The sequence below is a fragment of the Rhinopithecus roxellana genome, chromosome 7 (genome assembly GCF_007565055.1).
Source record: "Rhinopithecus roxellana isolate Shanxi Qingling chromosome 7, ASM756505v1, whole genome shotgun sequence".
Lineage (NCBI taxonomy): Eukaryota > Metazoa > Chordata > Mammalia > Primates > Cercopithecidae > Rhinopithecus > Rhinopithecus roxellana.
The window spans coordinates 96,486,724-96,506,608 of NC_044555.1; the positions used below are offsets into that span (position 1 = coordinate 96,486,724).

The 19,885-nt window shown below is 40.6% G+C and overlaps 1 protein-coding gene across 1 annotated transcript in view; it reads right to left on the reverse strand.

The window, feature by feature from the left end:
- Positions 1–19,465, reverse strand: part of GUCY2F (guanylate cyclase 2F, retinal) — a 112,479-nt gene extending 93,014 nt beyond the window's left edge. The window contains exons 1-3 of the mRNA XM_030934485.1: positions 19,245–19,465; positions 12,583–13,403; positions 2,492–2,793 (exon numbers count right to left, since the gene is read on the reverse strand). Of these exons, the coding sequence (XP_030790345.1) occupies positions 2,492–2,793; positions 12,583–13,312 (1,032 nt within the window). The 5' untranslated portion in view covers positions 13,313–13,403; positions 19,245–19,465. The remainder of the gene's footprint in view (positions 1–2,491; positions 2,794–12,582; positions 13,404–19,244) is intronic.
- Between the last annotated feature and the right edge of the window lie 420 nt (positions 19,466–19,885).

Genomic DNA, 19,885 nt, shown 5'->3' on the forward strand with positions numbered 1-19,885 from the left:
CTTTGAGCAAGATAATTTAGGGAAAGTGGGGGTTTTGTTTATCAGAGATATGAAGATAATTATCTCGCCCTTTTATCATTCTTCAGTTATGAAGGTCCAGACTGGGCACCTGCAAACTGAGGGGTACAAATGCATCCAAACTGGCTTTTTCATAAGCTCTGGATTCTTTGTTGTAGCTATTCTATTTCCTTGTGTAAAGCAGAGTGCAGGCTGCCTAGCAACCAAGCTAATGGCATCTTTTTTTGCCTTAATTACCTTATGTTTTCCACAAGCTCAAAAGGATTGACGCAAATATCAAGAGAAGAAGGTCTGAGTTTTTATATCAAAATACCTGTTCATATATATACGAACAATACACATACACATACATGTGCGCACACACACACACACATACACCCTATCCTTCCTTTGATACTTTGATTAAAATAGAAAGATGACTTTAATTTTATCTATGTGATGCCATATCATTGGCTAAAAAGTACAAAAATTCACCGTCTAGTTGCTTGCCTATAAACACATCAAACAACTGGTTTGACCAACCATTCTTAGCAATTTGAGGAGTTTTGCAATTCTTGACTAAACTGACCAGTTGTTTTCAGCTATGTGTGTGTGCGCATGTGTGTGTCTCCTAAAAGAGAGTAATACTTATTATAAACTTATCAGTAACAATAAAGTCCAAATCCAGCATTGTTAATATCTCTGTTATTAATTTGTTTATTAGAACAAGAATTGGCAAAATATTTGATATAAATCCCCCAAGCAGAAAGAGATACATAAACCTAAATTTCATTTGAATCACTATTCAGACAGAGAAGCAGCCCACAGGATGATGAAATAAAGGACAGATAAAAAAGAATATGAATATCAGATACAATCAACTGCCTACCTAACAGCCTTCTTTCTTGCTAACAGAATCTCAATTTTGTTCACATTTTTCCAGCAGCTATATATTTTGTTCACACTTTTCAATCACAGTTGTCACATTCCTCCTTCCAGATTATTGGTTTAGGCATGGGCATGGGACACAATTGTGACAAAGAAGGTATGGGAAAAAGTCTGCTTGGGAGATTCTGGGAAAGATTTCCTCACTCTTAAAAAGAGACGCAAGGGAAAGACAGCCTCCACTTTCACCTCTGGACATTTCCACCTGTATGTGATGTCTGGAACTGTGGCAGCCACCTTGGGACCATAAGAGGAACCAGCTCATGAGGGCAAGTTTAGCATGCTATGGCTTGTAAAGTGGAAAGATGAAAAGAACATGTTTCATAGATGACATCATTGACTGCTGAATTAACCAACCCTGGGGCCCTCCTATCTTCAAATTTTGAAAAAGAATTATTACTTAAACCATTTTGTATTGAGCTATTACTTACAGCTGGAAGCAATATGACTAATACAGTATTCTAGCAAATGCCAGCGCTTTTAAATTTACATGTATGTTGTTCTAAGTACTTTTGAAAATGCCTACTTTCTACATCTGGCCTCCAGTGTACAGAAACGTCCCTCTGTACTTTTCCCATCTAAATGGCTTCTTTTGTCTCCCCATCTTCCTCTCATATTCCTCATCTTCTTTGTATTCGTCCTCTTTGTTTTTGTCTTTGATCTCCATTGTTTTCTCTACTTTCTTCCCCTCCTCACTCCTTTTTTTTTTTCTCTAAGCCTTCAGTGGCTATGATTGGAATCTGAAATATGCCTATACATACATTTATCTACACATATATAAATACTATTTCTTGTATATCAGAAGGGAGGACTTCTTCCCCATTCCAAGTGGCCTGTCTTCATCCACTTACTCGTTCCTCCCCACAAAGGAGAAACGAATTAATCTGACTGGTTAGTTTGGAAGGAGAACTAAGTATGTGTAGCTCAGCCCCTCCTGTCTTCTTTCTCTTGGGAGCAGACTACCTACAAGAAGCAAATGCTCTGCTGTTCCTCTCCAGACTACACATTTTACAAAAGGCCTGCCCTCATGGGGCAGGACTGCAGTGGTCCAGCAATGCCATTGACCAGATGGAGAAGTTTGTTTAATCCTTGGGTTCAGTATTGGGACGCTCAAATGCCTACAGGTAGAAGCCATATCCTCCAATACCAGAGTTATCAAAAATAAAGGTAATAGTTTATTATATACTAGCTCTTTTGCCTTATTGTTAAATTAATTCAGAACTTACACCACAAACAGGAGTTCTTTTTATTAGGCTCCCTTGAACAGCACCAGTATATATTAAAGTTTTGTTGCTCTGTTCTTAAATATATTTATTTTTCCTGACTATATAATGTCATCATGGGCTGCTTAAAGATAAAAGAAAAAATCTCAAATAATATGCCTTTGTTTCACAAATATTTTCAGCAAACTAAAGATGTTTTTAATTTGTCTGTGGTTGCCTGCCATTGATTGGATCTCCTATGGAATTGAGACTATTGGTATGAAAATAATTTACCATGCTGATGTTTTAGGTTCTCAGCTCATGATAACTTATGAATGTTTACTTACTTGATCGAACTCCAGCTTCTCAGGAATTTCACCTCTTGCTGCTGCCTCTGTAAAGGCTTGATAGAAGGTCTTTTCTTGGGACTCCACTGTAATGGTCAACACTGCATCATAGGCTTCCCGGAGCTTTGGGTTGTTCCTTAGGACCTGGTAGGGGGTGTGCTTATAAGGTAAACTGTAGAGCAGGGCATCATAGGGAACAAAGACGTAGGTTCCATCAGTCATTTTCAGATCATGAGCCCATTCCAAGAGATGCGTCTGAGTCTCTCCCCCAATCAAAGCTGAATGCATACACATGATGATTACTGAAACCAACAAAGCAAGGAGGTTGTGGAAGCAATCTGCTAGTAAAGCACAGTACCAAAAACTACAGAGAGGAAAAATAAATGTGTTCTAACCAATTTGTAAGTGGTTTCTTATGCCTCCAAGATAAGCAAGATGTTGTCCTGAGCTGAGGCTGAGGTATGTTCATGGACTCTGGATTGGGGACAGTGACAAGAGAGAGATGCCTACAGGCTGCAGAGCCTAATACCTAGACAGGAAGAAGAACTAGTATAATAAATGGGGGGTAACATAAAAAAGAGGCTTTAAGGTTGGAAAAATCAGCTTTACATCACAACACCACCAGTTTTAACTGTGTACCCTTTTTTAAATTACTTAACCTCTCTCTGTCTCATCCATGAAATGGAGATAACAATATGTACTTATGGGGTGGTAGTGATGATTGAAGAAAGGAGACAAGTCATTTACTTAGTACATAGCACCCAATAAACAGTAGCTACTATATACATAAGAATTAGAAGACAGAATAGTAAGAGAGGATGGGAGATGTTACCACAGCCACTATTGCTTTTTATTGTCCATCTCCTACAAACATGCACTCTAATACATTTTGACCAACTGTTCTCATCCTTACCAAGGTCATTATAGACAATGAAAAGCACTAACTCCCTCACCTATAAATGTTACTACAGGTTGAGTACTCCTTATACAAACTATTGAGGACCAGAAGTGCTTCAGACTTCAGATATTTTTTGGATTTGGGATATTAAGTATAATATTTGCATTATACTTACCTGTTGAGCATCCCTAATCCAAAAATCTGAAATCTGAAATACTTTAATGAGTATTTCCTTTAAGTATCATGTTGGTGCTCAAAAGTTTTCAATTTTGGAGCATTTTGGATTTCAGATTCTCAGATTAAGGATGTACTCTCTGTAATATTATGGGTGAGCTGTTCAACTTTTTAAAACCTAACTTCCCTGTAATTGGAATTACTATGCACTCAATTTAATTCTTCCTAGACTTATGAAACTATGTTGTTTGGCAAGGTTATGCTAGGATAGAGTGGATTCAAGGGGGTCACGGTTGAAAAATGACAGCTAGATCATGAGACTGAAAGTCTTATATCCAATTTTGCCCTTGGCATGCTAAATAAGTTTAGTTTAAGCCCACTTGTGCTTCAGTGCCCACATCTTTAAAATGCAGATTCCAATGCATTTTACAGGTACACTGAGTAGTTTAATTAGATAGTGCCTGGCAAGTATTCTGAGCTCCTTGAAGAAAGGCAAAGACTCTATTGCTACTGGTAAATATTAATTATACATGTTTACACAGAACCTTTAATCTCAAGAACTAAGGGTGCTTAACTACATTCAATGACTTGTCTTTGGCATTTACATATTGTTTCATCTATTTTCAAACACCTTTTTGCACTTGTTAAGCACCCCAGAAAGTTTCCCTTTGAGCTAGAGCTGGTACCTTTTATTTTGTAAAATGTAACTAATAAATTATGAAGTTGATTTAAACATACCACACACATATGCACATACCACAGCATGACATGAGTTTTCAAATGACCATTAACTCCTTCAAAATAATTATACTAAGAGGTTCTACATGTATTCTGATGCTCAGACCTTCCTTAGAATTCTCAAAGGATATCTTTGGAGCTAGTGCATGAGCCACACAAGGAATTCAGCCTTACTTATTTATAATCACACATTGTATAATGGGAAAATGGAGTGCCAGAGATGTTTGACAATGCAAGAGTTGGATTTAGAAAGAGAAAGTAGAACTGAAAACTTCTCACTCTCTACATTTGGCTGAACCATTAAAAATAAATTAGTTTGGTCAAATTAGCATAGTCACAAGGAGTTTAGTCAGAGGCTTCAGTTGGCCAGTTTGTCCAACAGTATCCTCAGCAAGTAGATCAGTATTAGCATCTTTCTTCTGCAAATGAGAGATTGAGTGATTTGTTCAAGGTTACTCAACAGTGATACAATTTGATTTAATTTACTTAAAGGGATATTAAAATGACTTTACTGCATGGAAAATGTTAAATAGAACTAGTGTTTGGTGCTGATTGCAATACAGCAAATACTTTACCATACATTACATGTAGTAGGTGCTATTATGATGTGCCATCAAGATACACACTTCAGCACTGAAGCACTCATTCCACTAGCTGCTGGGTCTGGGTGTGTTAGCAGCTGATAGGTGATTTTTCTCTGAGAGTTGGCCTCAGCTAAGGAAAATCACCTCTCTCAAGGTTACATGATGTCAGTAGTGTTTTGGGGCTCACTTTTGCTGGTTCAACTTCCAGAGATTTTGTGAGCCAGTTAACATCATGTTATTAGCTTGAAATTAACCATTGTGGGAGTGACTACACTATGGAAATCAGCAAACACTACAAATCAGAACTTTTTTCACTCTGAAGATCTGACTGTCAAACAATTATTATTACACACTGTGCCCCTTTCTGTGGGTGCAACTGAACCTAATGACTATTCCACATGGAGGTAGAACAGCCCAGACTCCTCATCTCAATTCTGGACAACTCTGAAGGGTCATACCAGCTCTAGAGCGCCCCCTAAGACCGGCTGAGGCCTTTGTTGTGGCTGCACTGCAATTCAATTATCTCTGCCCAATCCTACTGTCGTCTCTTCCTCACAGGTGTTCTCCTTGAAAATACTCATTAAATAAGCTTCCTGCACTCAAAGCTCCATCTGACAGGCTGCTTTCCAGAGAAACTGACTTGTGACACTGGATTAGAGCCCCCACCTTACCCTGAGATGATTTCTACCCTGGTACTTACAAGATTTATTGCTCTTATTTACCTATATCAGCTTCTACTACCAAACTGTGAGCTCCTTGAGGTCAGGAACTGTGTCTTATTTATTTCCATATCCTTGTACATATTATGCACACAATGAATGTTGTTTAGATGAATGTTTGTAAACTAACAGCCTCTTCAGGAGGAGAGCTTGTACACTTGGGTATTTTTTGTGCGTTCCTTGAGATATGAGATATGAGCATATATCGATTGTTAGGATGGAGGAACAATTGGAAGTGATATTTGCTGGGCAGGTAGATACTGCCATACCTGTTGTTCATGCCTACTATCATTAACTATGCCCAGTACCTTACCCTCAACCCTGAATCTCTCCGCTTTATTTTTCTTTCATTGACCCACACTGACCATATTTCAAAGGGTCCAAAGTTTTATGACTGAAAAGACCCTTTAAGACCAAGTAGACCAACCTGTCCCCATGATTTTATAGAAGAAGAAATAGGAAACTCAAGAGGGAATAATCACAGGCTCCTCTATTTTTTGCCTAGCAAGATTTTGCCATTGAACATGATTAAAGTAGAAAGCATAAATACTGAATTCAAACAACAGCATCTTAATTTAATAGATTGAGTGCTTCGTGAACAGGGATTTGTAGATACATCTGTTCTACAAGATAATTTTACTAAATAGTTTTATTATGTTAAAATTACATTCATTAAAATGGGATTTGACCTGTAAGTTGTTGTCAGGAAAAGATTAGTGTACAGAAATCTTAAATCCTAAACAAGGCCTGGGTCAACAGGTGGTCATTGAATAATACTAATTTGTAAGTTTCCATCCTGTCAAGCTACTTTATAGTCAAAACAAGGACCAGGAAATACACCCTTCTGAGATCGCATCTCACCAGGATATGACACCAGCACTTTCTCTGAGCTACTTGAGCTGTCTAGCATCTATGTCTTCATATTGTGGCACCAACCATAGCAGGCTGTCTAGGACCCTTTCTTTCACTAGCAGCAGGAAATGTCATGAAACTCCGGGAGAAGTCAATTTCCATGTCACTCAATTCCTATTTCTCTTCCTAAATTAAAATATTCTATCAAATATTTTCTTGAGAGAGAGTAACTGTGTTTCCGAAAAGGCAAAGGTCACTTTATTTCTCTCAGATTACTGACTATGGTGTCCTCTATGGAGGAAATTGGGCCCAGTTTCACACCTTGCGAGATAGAAATGATTCCACTTGCTGCTGCTAAAGAAGTCCTTAGGAGCCATATTCGTATTTGTGAGCCATCGATACTGCTCACAAACCACAGAGACACTCCCCATTGTACTGTCTTTGCTCTTTATTGTAACCCCTTTGTGATATTTCCTGTCACTGTCATTCATTTTAACAGTTGCTAAGAGGGTGGGGAAGGGAGGCAGACCAGAGGAGGAGGGCAGCATGCAGATTTATCCCAAGTCTCACCTTCTCTCAGGATTCTTTCCTATCTGGCTATATTGTGAAAGAATACATTCCTACCCTCTCCCTCTCAGTTTTCTCCCACCCAGCCTAATAAATGGCTGTGTAAGAAGAAGGTGGGAGGCTCTGGAACATGCCTATTTCCCAGGCCCTATCCCCAAGTGTGACTCAGTGCAGGAGGCCCTCAAAGTAGACTTTTAGAACACTACACTAGGGGATGTGTGGCTATCTCTATCAGCTAAGGACACCTCACACATTTTTGGCCATAAGTCCTGAAGCTACCACTTACTTAACTACCACTGGTGTTGAACTGGTCCAAGTAGCTCAGCATGATGGCACACAAATATAACATTCAAAGACTATTCCATCTACATCAGACTATGCTTTTTCCATACTCAAACTTATATTGCAATTGCATTTGTTGCCTTAACATTGCTGCCCAGCTTGAGATAAGGTTTTATATTTCTCCATACCTTGAAACATATGTTTTCTCCTGTTTTTCCTAAACAGCTATATACATAAGGCCTCTCAAATGCAAGAAGTCTAGATGTTTAGAGATTTCCTCTTGTGTCAAGTCTTCAATAATTTGATCATTAGTGATCATTTGCCAGTCATGAAAGCAAGTTGTCCTCTTGCCATTTATATTTACTTACATTTGGTGTTACATTATAGCAAATCCTATACCAAATTCCCTATTGGTGCAAAGACTCCCAGTCATAGTATTATCAGTATCACTGTTGTTATTAGCATAGGAAAACAGGGATGACACCTGTACATTGAGGCACATGAAAGAATTTTATTTATGGGTCCAAACGTTACGAAAGAAAGGTGGAAGGGCTGAATTATATGCCACATATAGAATACAGGATCTCAAGTGAGTATGCTTCAGGAGCATACCACAAGTGGATGGGAGGTAGTATAGTATTGGTCTAGCATTAGACCAGTGGTTCTCAGCGTGGTCCGTGGACCAGCATCATCAGTGTCACCTGAGAATGTGCAGTATTAGAAATGCAAATTCCGGGGCCCCACCCCAGCATTCCTGAACCAGAAGCTCTGGAGGAGGAACCCAACAATCTGTGTTTTAATAAGTCCTCCAGGGGATTCTGATGCCCACTGAGATTTGAGAGCCACTGCTTTAGACTACTCCGAATATATATCCTGGCTTTCTCATTCACCAGTTGTGTGACATTGGGTAAGTTATTTAACCCCTTTTAGCTTCAGAAGTCTTATTCATAAAGTAGGTAAATAATAATTGCCCTTACTTAATAGGGGAGATGCAATTATTGGATGACATAGTCCATATAAAGCCCTTGAAAAATTACTAGCACATAGTAAACTCCCAATAAATATTAACTGTTATCATTATTTTTATTGCTATCTTTTTCTTATACACAAGAATCTTCAATAAATGAGAAGAGGCCATTCTGTCCCAGGCAATAAGATAGCAATCAGGTATCTAATTTTGGAAGAACAAGAGAAAGCTATTCCAATGGTGTCATATTTACTTAACATCATGTTGTAATGAAGCATTCCCAATTTGGAAGGATTGAAAGGAAATCCCAAATGGTCCAATATCCTGGTAAGCCCAAATTGAAAGGATTACACAATCAGCCAAGCACAGGGCTGATCAGCAAGAAGATGAGGAGAAAAGAGGGCTTAGAATAGCCATTTGAAAAGTTCTCTAAAGAGCTGCAGGTAGGGCCTCCTGCTAACCTTTGCAGGAATTAGGAGAGGAACCCCTTCTGAATGAATGCAACCCTACAGGTGCCTTGCTTGGTGAGTAAATGCCCTTTTGTGCCATTGGACAAAAACTTCCAACAGGGCTCATGGTTTGAGGAGCAGAGAGTGGACTGGATTTTGGCCCTCAAGTCTAATCAGCTAGGTTTCCTTGTGCAGGGCACAACCTACATAGCCACATACAGCAGCCCTGACTATAAATTAAGGCCTTTGTCTTTGATTAATATCTCTCCTATTTGACTTTGTCAGAAGCAAAGAAAATTGGTAGTTGCTCCCAAGGCTTAAGAGAGTTGAGTTGAGAATCTGGGAGAGGCTGAATCCCCCTATTCTGAGAATTTATTTATTCCTTCTTTGGTGTTGATAGTGTTTACACCTATGTACTTATTACTGTGAGACTCGCAGATATTGTAAAACTTGAAAGAAAATGCCTATCTCCTGGATAATCCTGAGAATTAAATGAGATCTATGTGCAAATGTCTTGTAAAATGTAGAGAGCTGTTTACATGTAAAGTAATAGTATGGTTGCTCTTATTGTCTAGATGGCAGCATATAGTAACACCTCTGCTGTTTCCCCACCCAAGAGCCCATGGCTATTATTATTGTTATTATTACCTACTATTAAATATATCATTGCATTGATATTATGTAAGTGCAACTTAGACCTGTCTCTGAGAAAGACACTTGCTCCAACTCCAGTAAGGTGCCAATGAGAGTTCCTAATTGGAAATATTAATTTATAAGAATCAGAAGTGTCATACCAGCCAGTAATAGGCTGCTCTTCTCTCCCCTCCCACACCACTACCAACATCACTACAACCACCACTGCCACTGCCACATGGCAATGCCATCACTACTTTTGCGAACAGATCAGAAAAAATAAATAAATAAATGAAAAATTTTTAAAAACCTTTCAATTATTTCCACTACTTCCAAATATTTCTAGGCCCCTCCAAAGGAAGGGGTCCCTTTCCACTGTATTTTGTACGTCACAAAGGCTCCTCTCTGAAGGTTTGCTTGGGGGTCCACAGTGTTAAAAAGCAGCCTCATATCCAGCAAAATAGGGAAGAAGTCAGGCTCTGCCTTCTTCAGCCCTTCTCAGATGAGGTCACACAAAAAGTTTATCGTCTGTTTAGTTCTTCTCAGTCCAGATAGATAATATCCAGGAATACTTAGCAGCCTCAGTCCCAGCAGTTGAGAAGAGCTGGAAAATTAGCTAAAGCTGTGATCTGGTATGTGCCATGCATGGTGTGTTGCAGTCTTCCTCACTGCTATGTTGACCCAATCTGTACTCATTGGCTTCTGGCGCAGTTTCTCACCAAATCTCCAATTTTCTAATGGGACCAAAGATGTGCCCTGAACTTTAGGCCACTTAATTAAAGCTCTAATAATCTATTTTTGTTCATTCTCTGGATCCTGCTTTACATGTTCCCGTGGGCTGGGGCATTGTTTTCAACAAATGATCAAGTGGACAACAAGGGCAATGTCTATCTTACTTTAACACTCACTCCACTTCCACCATTCCCTCTGTTACACCTCACCCACCAGTTGGCATGCCCTCAGATACAGACATGTGCCTGTACCAAGTATGGGTATTACACACTCCTTTGAACAAAGTACAATGAGCTGCCTGAGGTTGTACTCAGGCCACGGCCCAACCTATGGCTCAGTTCCCCTGTCCCCACCCCACCCACATTCTGACTCATGTCACTGAGGTCCCAGCATGCCTCATCTGAATCTGCCTATGTTTTGTCAAAAAACAAAGGAAAATCCTGCAGTGCAGAGCTTTTGTCTTCACTCCCTTTTATCTCTCTTTCTGAATCCCTCCTCCACTTCCTGTTGCTGTACTTGCTATTCAAGGTCTTCCTTTGCTCCATAACTATCCTCTCTAGGTTTTTTTCTCCGCATCCTCAAAATTTCCATTCCCTTAGTGAGCAGATCTGTACTGTAATAAAGAAAACAATCTGACTAAGCGAAGTCATATTAAAATAATGGGAACTTAAAGTGAGAAATATTTATTTACATTATTATTAAGTTAAAGCAGCATTTCTCAACTCTGGCTGCACGTTACAAGCGCCTGGGAAGCTATTTAAAATACCTTTGCTGGAACCCACCACAGACCAATTCTAGTAGAATTTCTGGAGGTGGCGCTGTGGCACCAGTAGTCTTGAAAAGATGTCCAGGTAATTCTAGCGAGCAGCCAGACTGAGAACCCTTGACCTAAAGGAATCTCTAATGGTAGGGCAATAATATGTGTATTTGCTTCCTCCCTGCTTCAAAGGGGTTGTGGGTGGTTAGCACTGAATCCTAATTCTTCTCAGTCTGGCAGCCCAAAGAGCTTCAGGGCCTGTATTTATTTAACATTTTATAGTAGAGGCCAAAATGTCATTTCAAAGTATACAAATGGGTGGGATGTGAAACATTCATGGAATACAAACTTGCAGGAGACATTGGGCTTCAAGAAGATTTGTAACATATTATAAAGTTATGATACTAAATATATTAGCCTGTTTCTGGCATGGCTCCTCCCTGCAAATGATTTTATATCTTTCAAAATAATTCAATGCTCTGCTTTGAAAGTATCAAGCTCTATTATGACGTAATCAGAGCCACACTGATTACTAAACATCATGGAATCTTGTCGACTGGAGCTGGAGGCAGATTACGGTAGTTCTGGAACTAAAAACTCCTCTTGCCCTCATCCTCTTGTAATCATCATTAATTAAGGTCCAATACTGAAGCCACTTGAAACTTAAAACAGGCTTCTGGTTATAGGCCAGGCCAAAGCTGCACCATTCTCTAACAAACTAATTGTTAAGGAAATTACTGGGACCAGGACTAATCCTTGAAGGAATCAGTTTGTCAAATAGTTTCTGAGGTATCTGTCCTAAAGTGGTGGAGTGGCTGCAATGGGGGAATGAGCAGTGTTTCCATGAATCATAGCCATCTCCAGAGGAAGGTAAAATGGAGGTTAAAAAATTGGAATAGAAAAACATCAAAACCAGGTGTCACAAGGGCTTGCCATAAGTGTAAGTAAAAGAGATCTGATTCAAGAGGACCAGGAAGGGCCCCCTTTTGCCAAAATCCACCCAACTAACTTTGAGAATGATAGCTTTAGTGGGTCAAGTCCTTTGCTTCACATTTGGTCTATTGTCTCTGCAAGAATCATCTTTGAACATTAAGCTTCCATTGGAAGGGGAAACTGTTAAAATTTAGACAGTCTTCTCATTTTAATATGCTTTCATTCATCAGCTAGGTTCCCTCCATATCAACTAGCTGTGTGCTGCAAAAAGAAAAGCCCTGCTTTGAGAAGAGGCAGAAGGCATGGACATTTTGGAGTCCAGAGAAGACAGATTCTAAGTAAGTGTCCCACAAGGACACTGGGTACCTTTGAAGGAAAGTATCCAGAAAGGAGTCAAAAGTAAACCTCTCCTCAGCGACTAGAACAAACAAAAATGAAGCCATAAGAAGACCCTCACCTCCCCATACCATTTTGGCACTTTTGAAGCTACCAGGGTCCTAAGGGCAGAAAGAAAGGATGTATGGCTACAGTGCTCTTGACACCATTGTTCACTCAGGCGCTAAGAGCAGGCACTAGCATCCACAGGCATACGAAGCACAGAGTTCTTTGTACTTTTATTCAGTTCATAAAATAGGCTCTGTTGAAGCAGGGCAGTCTTGGGACCTGAGTGTGAGTGAAAAAGGGCAAATGTGTGAAGAAATGGGAAGAGATGTGCTACCCTAGGGTGTGAGGATAGGAAACCTTTTGGAGATTGTAATCTCTTTCCCTGAAGTCACGTTTAAATTTCAACCGGAGAAAGCACTCACTGCGAATTCGGTCTGCCTGGTGAATCCTCTGGAGAGCTTTCCGAATGCTTTGGCTGTCTTGTCCTGTGGTCAGGACGACACCTACAGGTAAGCCGTGGCTCCGCAGAGCACTTGCGACTCGATTGGCTGTATGCACCCAAATGTCTTCATCTGAGGAAATGATTCCAGCATGAGCCCACTGGAAATATTTCATGACAGTTACAAGCACCCGGATGGGAGAAGGGAGTGTCCGAGAAAAGGTCGGGTAGCTATTTTTATTGTCTAATTCATAATTCACACAAGCCCAAGAGAAAATCCCTTTGTCCCAGCTGTTTCCCAGGAGCGAGGCTGCCTCGCAGTAGCCAGGGTTGGTAGGGCCAATAAATCCTGAGGCCATCTGGTGGTGGGAAATGAAACTGGAGAGGGCCCTCGAAGTCTGGCAATCTTCATTGAGAATCACATATTCAAAAGAGTAACTCAGGTCAAAAGATGGGTCCCGGTTGATTCGCTCAATGGCTAATCGCGCAGCAACCTCAGGCAGGGCCTTTGAAAACAGCGAATCACAAGCCCAAGGGCCCACCACCCCTATCTTGTAGGGGAGTGTCCACACCTGTTGCGGAAGGTACATGACAACCAGGAGGCACAAGCACCACAGGAACTTGGAGGACGCAAGGCCATGGTGTCCCAGCAGTTTCCTGAAAGCCGCAAACCAGAGCACAAGGCGAGAAAAACGCCAGAGTCCCAGGAACATAGCCCTGTTCTAGCTGCTTCCAGCAAGCTAATGACGAGATACTGGAGAGTTATTCTGTTTTCCCGACACGGACAGTGGTGTTTCCAAATGCCTGTCAATCAGAGGAAAAGGTTTGTTACTCACATTATTTCTGAAGCTTCTGGAAATAATCGGTTGTGAAAGAATAGCAAAGAAATGGTAGTGCCCAAACTAAAAGTTTCTTTCCCCCATCCTGACAAAACTCCTCCTCTTCCTGTACCCCTTATCTCAGTACACGGCACATCCATCCACTGTTTGCCCACTTGCTTCTTTCAGAAAACTGGAAATCACTGAGACTCCTTCTCTTCCCCCACATTGAATCACCAATTCCTATTTACTCAACTTCAGTAATAGCTGCCCACCTTACAGTGTTGTGAAAAGCACATGAGTTAACACACAGCAAGTGCTTATAACAGAGCCTGGCAAGTCATTGGCATTATATTAGACATAGTATCATTATTATAGTTTTAAATATGTCTATTTTTCTGTCCCATACAGTTCTCTTGGAGAGAAACAGATGTAAACAGATAATGACAATGCAGAGTAAAAAGTGCTTTGATTGAGGTAGCCCAAACAGAGAGATAGAGAGGATCACCTAAACCCAGATTTCAGGGGAGGAGAGGAGGGAGGAAGAACAGTTGCTCTGGATTGAGTACTGAAAAAAAGTTAGCCAGGTGAATGAGGTTGCAGGAGTAGTTTGGTGCTAAGATGCTAAGAGCCTTCCAAACAGAAGGAACAACATGCAGAAAGACCCAGAAGTAAAGAGAGAGAGAGAGAGAGAGAGAGAGAGAGAGAGAGAGAGAGAGAGGAGAGAGAGAGAAAGGGGAGAGAGAGAGAGAGAGAGACATTATATATATATGGATTCTTAGAATTCTAAAGCATTCGTTCTGCTTGAGTCTGTGATGTCAGACAAGGCAAGGGCCAGATCACCAAGATATGCCATGATTTAATAGTGTACCCAATGGCTTTAAGCAGAGAAATGGTATTATCAGATTTCCATTTTAAAGGATTTCTCTAGCAACAATGTGGAGAATGAGTTGGAAGAAAGCAAGAATGGAGGCAGAGAGACCAGTTTGGAGTGCGTCATAATAATCCAGATGAGAAATGATGACAGACCAAGAGAGTGGTAGTGAAGACCTAGAGGAATGGGATCATTTCCTCCAAGATTACAAATATCAAGGAGATTAAGAAAATAGAAATAACAAGAACTTGGTGACTGACAAGATATAGAAGGTAAGTGAAAAGAAAGCAGGACTCTAGGATGATTTTGAGCTTTTCAGACCTAGGAAACTGATTGGAAAATGGCACAAGTCTCTGAGATACGAAACATTGGAGGAAGGAGGTGGGAGAGATGATGCATTTTGATAGAGATCTTGAATTGGTCAACAAGTGGCAATATCCAGTAGATAATATCACATACTGAAAGGCCTAGGAAAAAATAGAAAGCTGAACAAGAGTTATAAATTCTCAATAGAGAGCTGAACAAGAGTTATAAATTTGAGTGTAATCAATTGATAGAGGGTAATTTAAAACATGCCTTTTGTGGAGTAAAGAAAGAAGACAAAGGACAAAACCCTGAGACCCCACAACACTTAAAGATAGGTCAGGGAGATGTTGATAAGGAGAATCCTTAGTAAATCCTTAATTCTAATCAAAGATCAAAATAATGGCATAGCTTTCTTCAGGGCTGATCATCAGTGCTGGTGTGCACCAGTCAGGTCAAACTGGTTCTTTATGGGCAGCAACAATTCTATCTGTGCCAGCCCTGTTGGTTATTATCTTGACTCTCACTCCTAATTTTATGAGAAACCTTGACTCCTGAAGAGACCAATCTGAGGCATATCTAGTGAATCTTAAAGACCTACCACAAATATATGCCCCAACATTCATATATTGGTGAAAGCTGATTTGAACGAGAGTCACGAAAGTCTTGGGGGAGCAAACAGTTCACAAAACAACATAAGCCAGTGGCTGAGGGGTGTGTGGGATGGCGGAGGACTTCTAACTTTGCTTTGGGGACAGTGGAAAGATGATTCTGGGCTGATTATATGCATAAAAGCCTCAAATTTATTCCTAGGCCCTCAAAGATAATCTAGTCTAACCTGCCTCCAAAAAATTAAATCTATTCTCTGCGCTATGTTGAATGCATGAGAGTGAGATACAGGATGGAAGAAGTCTGAGGTGTTGACTCAGGCTTCAAACAGCTCACAACCCAGGCTGAGCTCTAGTCAAGAGCCACATGCTTCTCCTCCCAGCTTCTTCCAGCTTCCCTCTTTTCTCTGCTGTGGTGAAATTTGGGAGCCAGGACACTGTAGGAGCCACTCATTATCTGGAGTAATATAGGAAGGGTCTCTATTTCTGGTCTGTATTGTGACAAGGATCTTGAAATTCATAATATTTCTATCCTTATAGGCCTCACCCTTTTGACCACTAGGAATGGGCAACAGTGAGGACAGCTCTATGTGGGAAACAGCCCTATTCAGGGCAACAGGGCCAGAAGGCTGACGTAATGCATCTTCTTCCCCAAACACACTAGTTTCCTGGGTTCTTCCCCAGTATCTGTGCATTTAATCCAGAAATTAGCACTTAGAATAACAAAGTCTAAGATACATACCAAATTCTTGCTATGTGTCAAACTCTGGGCTACACTCTTTCCATGTATTGTCTCATTTTAAAAACTGAATTTAAAAAACTCATCACAGTCCTTTGAAGTATGTGTTATTATCATCACTATTTACAGATGATGAAACTGAGGCTCACAAAGGGTAAGTAACTTGCCTAAGGGCAAACCATGGTAGAATGGAGATTTTCACCCCAGTTGATAGAAGTTCTGCAGATAGCCCCTCATCTATGAAGTCAATGAGACCATTGACTTCATTATACCTGCCATATATTATACCTGCCATATTACTCAAACTGAGTTTGAATCACTCATTTGCAGTTTAAAGAAGTTCCCCCAGTCACCCATGAAAGAATAAATTAGGTAGAGTTGGGGAGGGGCAGAGTAAATTGGGAGGAGCCACCAGAAATTCATTATCCAACCAGAAGTAATTTGCTACTAGTGTTCAAGCCTAGTCCTGGGACTGCCCACTTACTCTTCACTCAGTGCACAGTGCTGCACAGCTGGGGGTGGTGAACACCAGTTCCACTGCATTCTATATAAAGCTAATCCTAATCTTTGAGAATGGAAATATTGAGGGTACACCCTTCAGCATATTAGCCCCAATTTTCAACTTCCTCATCTGCAAAATGGGGGTAAATTTAATCATTTTGAGATAAAGAATTAAATAAGTTAGAATCCTAAGCACACAGTTGTCTTTCAATCAACACTGCTTCTTCCTTGCTATTTGGAAAGAGGACTGCACTGGGAATCAGAAGGCCAGGGTCCTGGACCCAATTCTGCACCGACTCATTGTGTGACCCGAACAGATTGTTGCCTACTCTAGATCTCTCCTTTTTCCCCTTTAGCTGGACTAGCAGATCAGCAAGTCCCTTTCTTCTCTGACCTCCATCCATCCTGGGATTGTGTACTTTGTCTAGGCAGTTACTTTTCTAAACTTCTGCACTTTGAAACTGCTGAGTTAATTCAACATATTCTAACATTTGCTGCTCGAATTAGCTTCTCACTGGAGTTGGATTCCCCCAAAGTAGCTTGCTCTTGCTTCTATCTGGTAGATCTAGTTCCTGATCATTTTAAATTTTGGCCTAGAATCGTCTGTCAAGCATCTGTGATGTGAAGACTGCACTCCCCCACAATGCTGGAGTTATGCTACACTGAAAACCTGGGCTCCTAAAATCACTGGTTATCTTATTATCGTTAATAACAAACACATGTTGAGAAGCTGGTCCGTGCTAAGACTAACTACAAAAAAAAAAAAAAAAAAAGGGAGAGTATAAGGGCCTAGCCAAGAAATCTAAACAAGAAAAGCAAGCACATACCTCAGGAGGGAGAAAACCAAGTTAGTAAGTTCCCTGCTTGCTTTTGCTTAACATTAAATCTCCAGTGTCCTTCGCAGTGCCTGACACATAGTAGGTGCCCAAAAAATATTTGTTGAATTAATACTGAAGAGGAGATATGGAGCACAAATAAAATGTTTTGTGTTACCACGTTATTTAAAATGCTCTATTTTAAGCCTTAATCAGGACCCACCTTTGGCAAAATTATCAAGGGATAAAGTTTGTCTTCAAAATTCTAGTACAGCTCTCTCTGCCCTCTCATTAATGGAGAAAAACAACTCTAAAGAAACTCTTTAAATGATTTGCACTAATATGTAAATGAATGATAATATTTGACACTCTCCTCTATTGCTCCCCAACCAGTGGTGTTTGTTTTCTCATAAGGGGTGGGGAGAAGTTTATGCCAAAATAATTAATCTCTAATAATATAATGTCTATTTCAAGCATCAGTTGCAGGTAGGCAGAGGAGGATGGACTACTTTTTGAGTAAAAAAATGAAGAAACTTTTGGTGCCCCTCAGATCAAAGTGATTAACTCTCCATTCTAGGTCTAAGGCTGGCATTTTTATGTTATAATCCAGGTCACTCCTAAGCACAATGCCCACCCCAAATTCTAAAAAGTTGGCTTTTTTATACCATTTCTCAAATTCGTACAACGTGGGTCCCTCCTCAGGCCACATGCCACAAAGTGCCCTTGACATTCACTCTCAGTTGTTGCTCTTTTCCCTTTGTTAACTGCAAGATAAACATTCCCCAAGCTGAAGGTCTGCCCTTACATTTTTTCTGGTACCGGTGTGATGTATTTGGTGATATTTCTAGCTCTGTTAGGACTCCCTGGACAACTAGAAAGTTATATGTTGCTGTAGGATTTAGTCTTGATCCCCCAACTCAAGATTTCACAGAAGGAAACTTATTCTTTAAAAAAGAAAAAAAAAGGAAGGAAGGAAGGAAGGAAGGAAGGAAGTGAGGGAGGGAGGGAGGGAGGGAGGGAAGGGAGAGGGAAGTGAGGGAGGGAGGGAGGGAAGGGAGAGGGAAGTGAGGGAGGGAGGGAGGGAAGGGAGAGAGAAGTGAGGGAGGGAGGAAGAGAGAAGGAAGGAAAAGAGGAAGGGGGAGGAAGGGGGAGGGAAGGAGGGAAGAAGAGAAAGAAGGAAGGAAAGAAGAGGGAGGAATGGAGGGAGGGAGGGAAGGAAGGAAGGGAGGGAGGGAGGGAAAGAAAGGGGCAAGATAGGGGGAGGATGCCTTAAACCTCCACCTGCTGATTTCAGTTTAAGGAAAAAAACTAGCTCACTAAAGGCTTTCCTGGGGTTAATGGGAAATGTGGATATAACTAAAACAAAGTTTGAAGGTATGAAATTTTGGAAATAGAATACTAGTGACCCACAGTTGTTCTGGGGCCATTGCCTAGGTTACTCAGGTATGAACACCTGCACGGGATCAGGCTTCTATGGAAAGCGGCTAGAGCATAGGGACGTGTAATTTCATTTCAGGTAGTTTTCACAATCTGGTGGGAAGCCTGGCTTCACACAGAAAACCACTGTTCTTTAAACATGTACAAAGAAAGACTATGACAAATAGCTCTGAGGGAAATGGTTCCTCATACTAGCTTGTCAAGCCGAGACTTCTATGAAAGATTGATTTGTCTTTCTAGTTACAGCCTGAATCAAGTTAACAGCTTGTATAAGACAACATCAGGAAGAAATAAAAAGGAATCATGAGACAAAACGAAAGCTTGGATGAGAGCCTTTGAGCTCAAATCTTGACTTAAAGTATCTCGAAGGCTCTCTTTAACCCGTCTTTCCTTCACTCTTTAATTTTTTTTTTTTTTTTTTTTTTTTTTTTTTTACTACATATTGCAGTAAAACTAATGTATCTCAATCAGAGTCTCAGCTCCCAGGTCGGCTGTGTTTTATTTCCCCCATTACAATCTTTCTTATAAACAAGGACTGTCAACTACTCACCAAGTAATTCACCGCTCAAATGTCTTCAGTTTACTGCCTGCACATGCAGACCACTGGCATAGCTACCTCAGTGTGCCCATTTCTTTGCATCCTCTATGCATTCACAATCCTGTCAAGGACTCCAGTCTGTTGATAAATTCCATTAATGGGGTAAATAATTGAAAGCATTAGTAAACGTTTTGAAAATCACTCTTCAGCATCTGCAGACCAAGACTTGGATTAGGATTTAGAGTGACACTTCTAATCCTTTAAATTGATCCCACCTGTAGCAGAGTTAGTGCTGACCTAAATGCAATGACCCAGAGATTAACAATTAGAGTCCTCTGGATAAATATGTCCTCCACAGACTACTGCCTTCTTTTACCTTTCAAAGTCAGACACAAACTCTCAGATTTTGCCTCTGTTCTTCCTTTTTCCATTCTGTCTAATAACCACCAATCGCCCTTTCTCCAGGACAGTTCTAAATGCCAAAACATTCATCAGCTGTGATTCCAGCCCAGCATATAAAAGGTGATCCAGGCTGGCTCCCTGCAAAATTCAAAGCAGGTGAATTTTGTCTCCTTCTCCTATTCCCCTTAAGTGCCTTCACTGCCTTTCCTTCCAAGAGAGATTCCCTACTTCCCTCTACACCTTTGTACAGA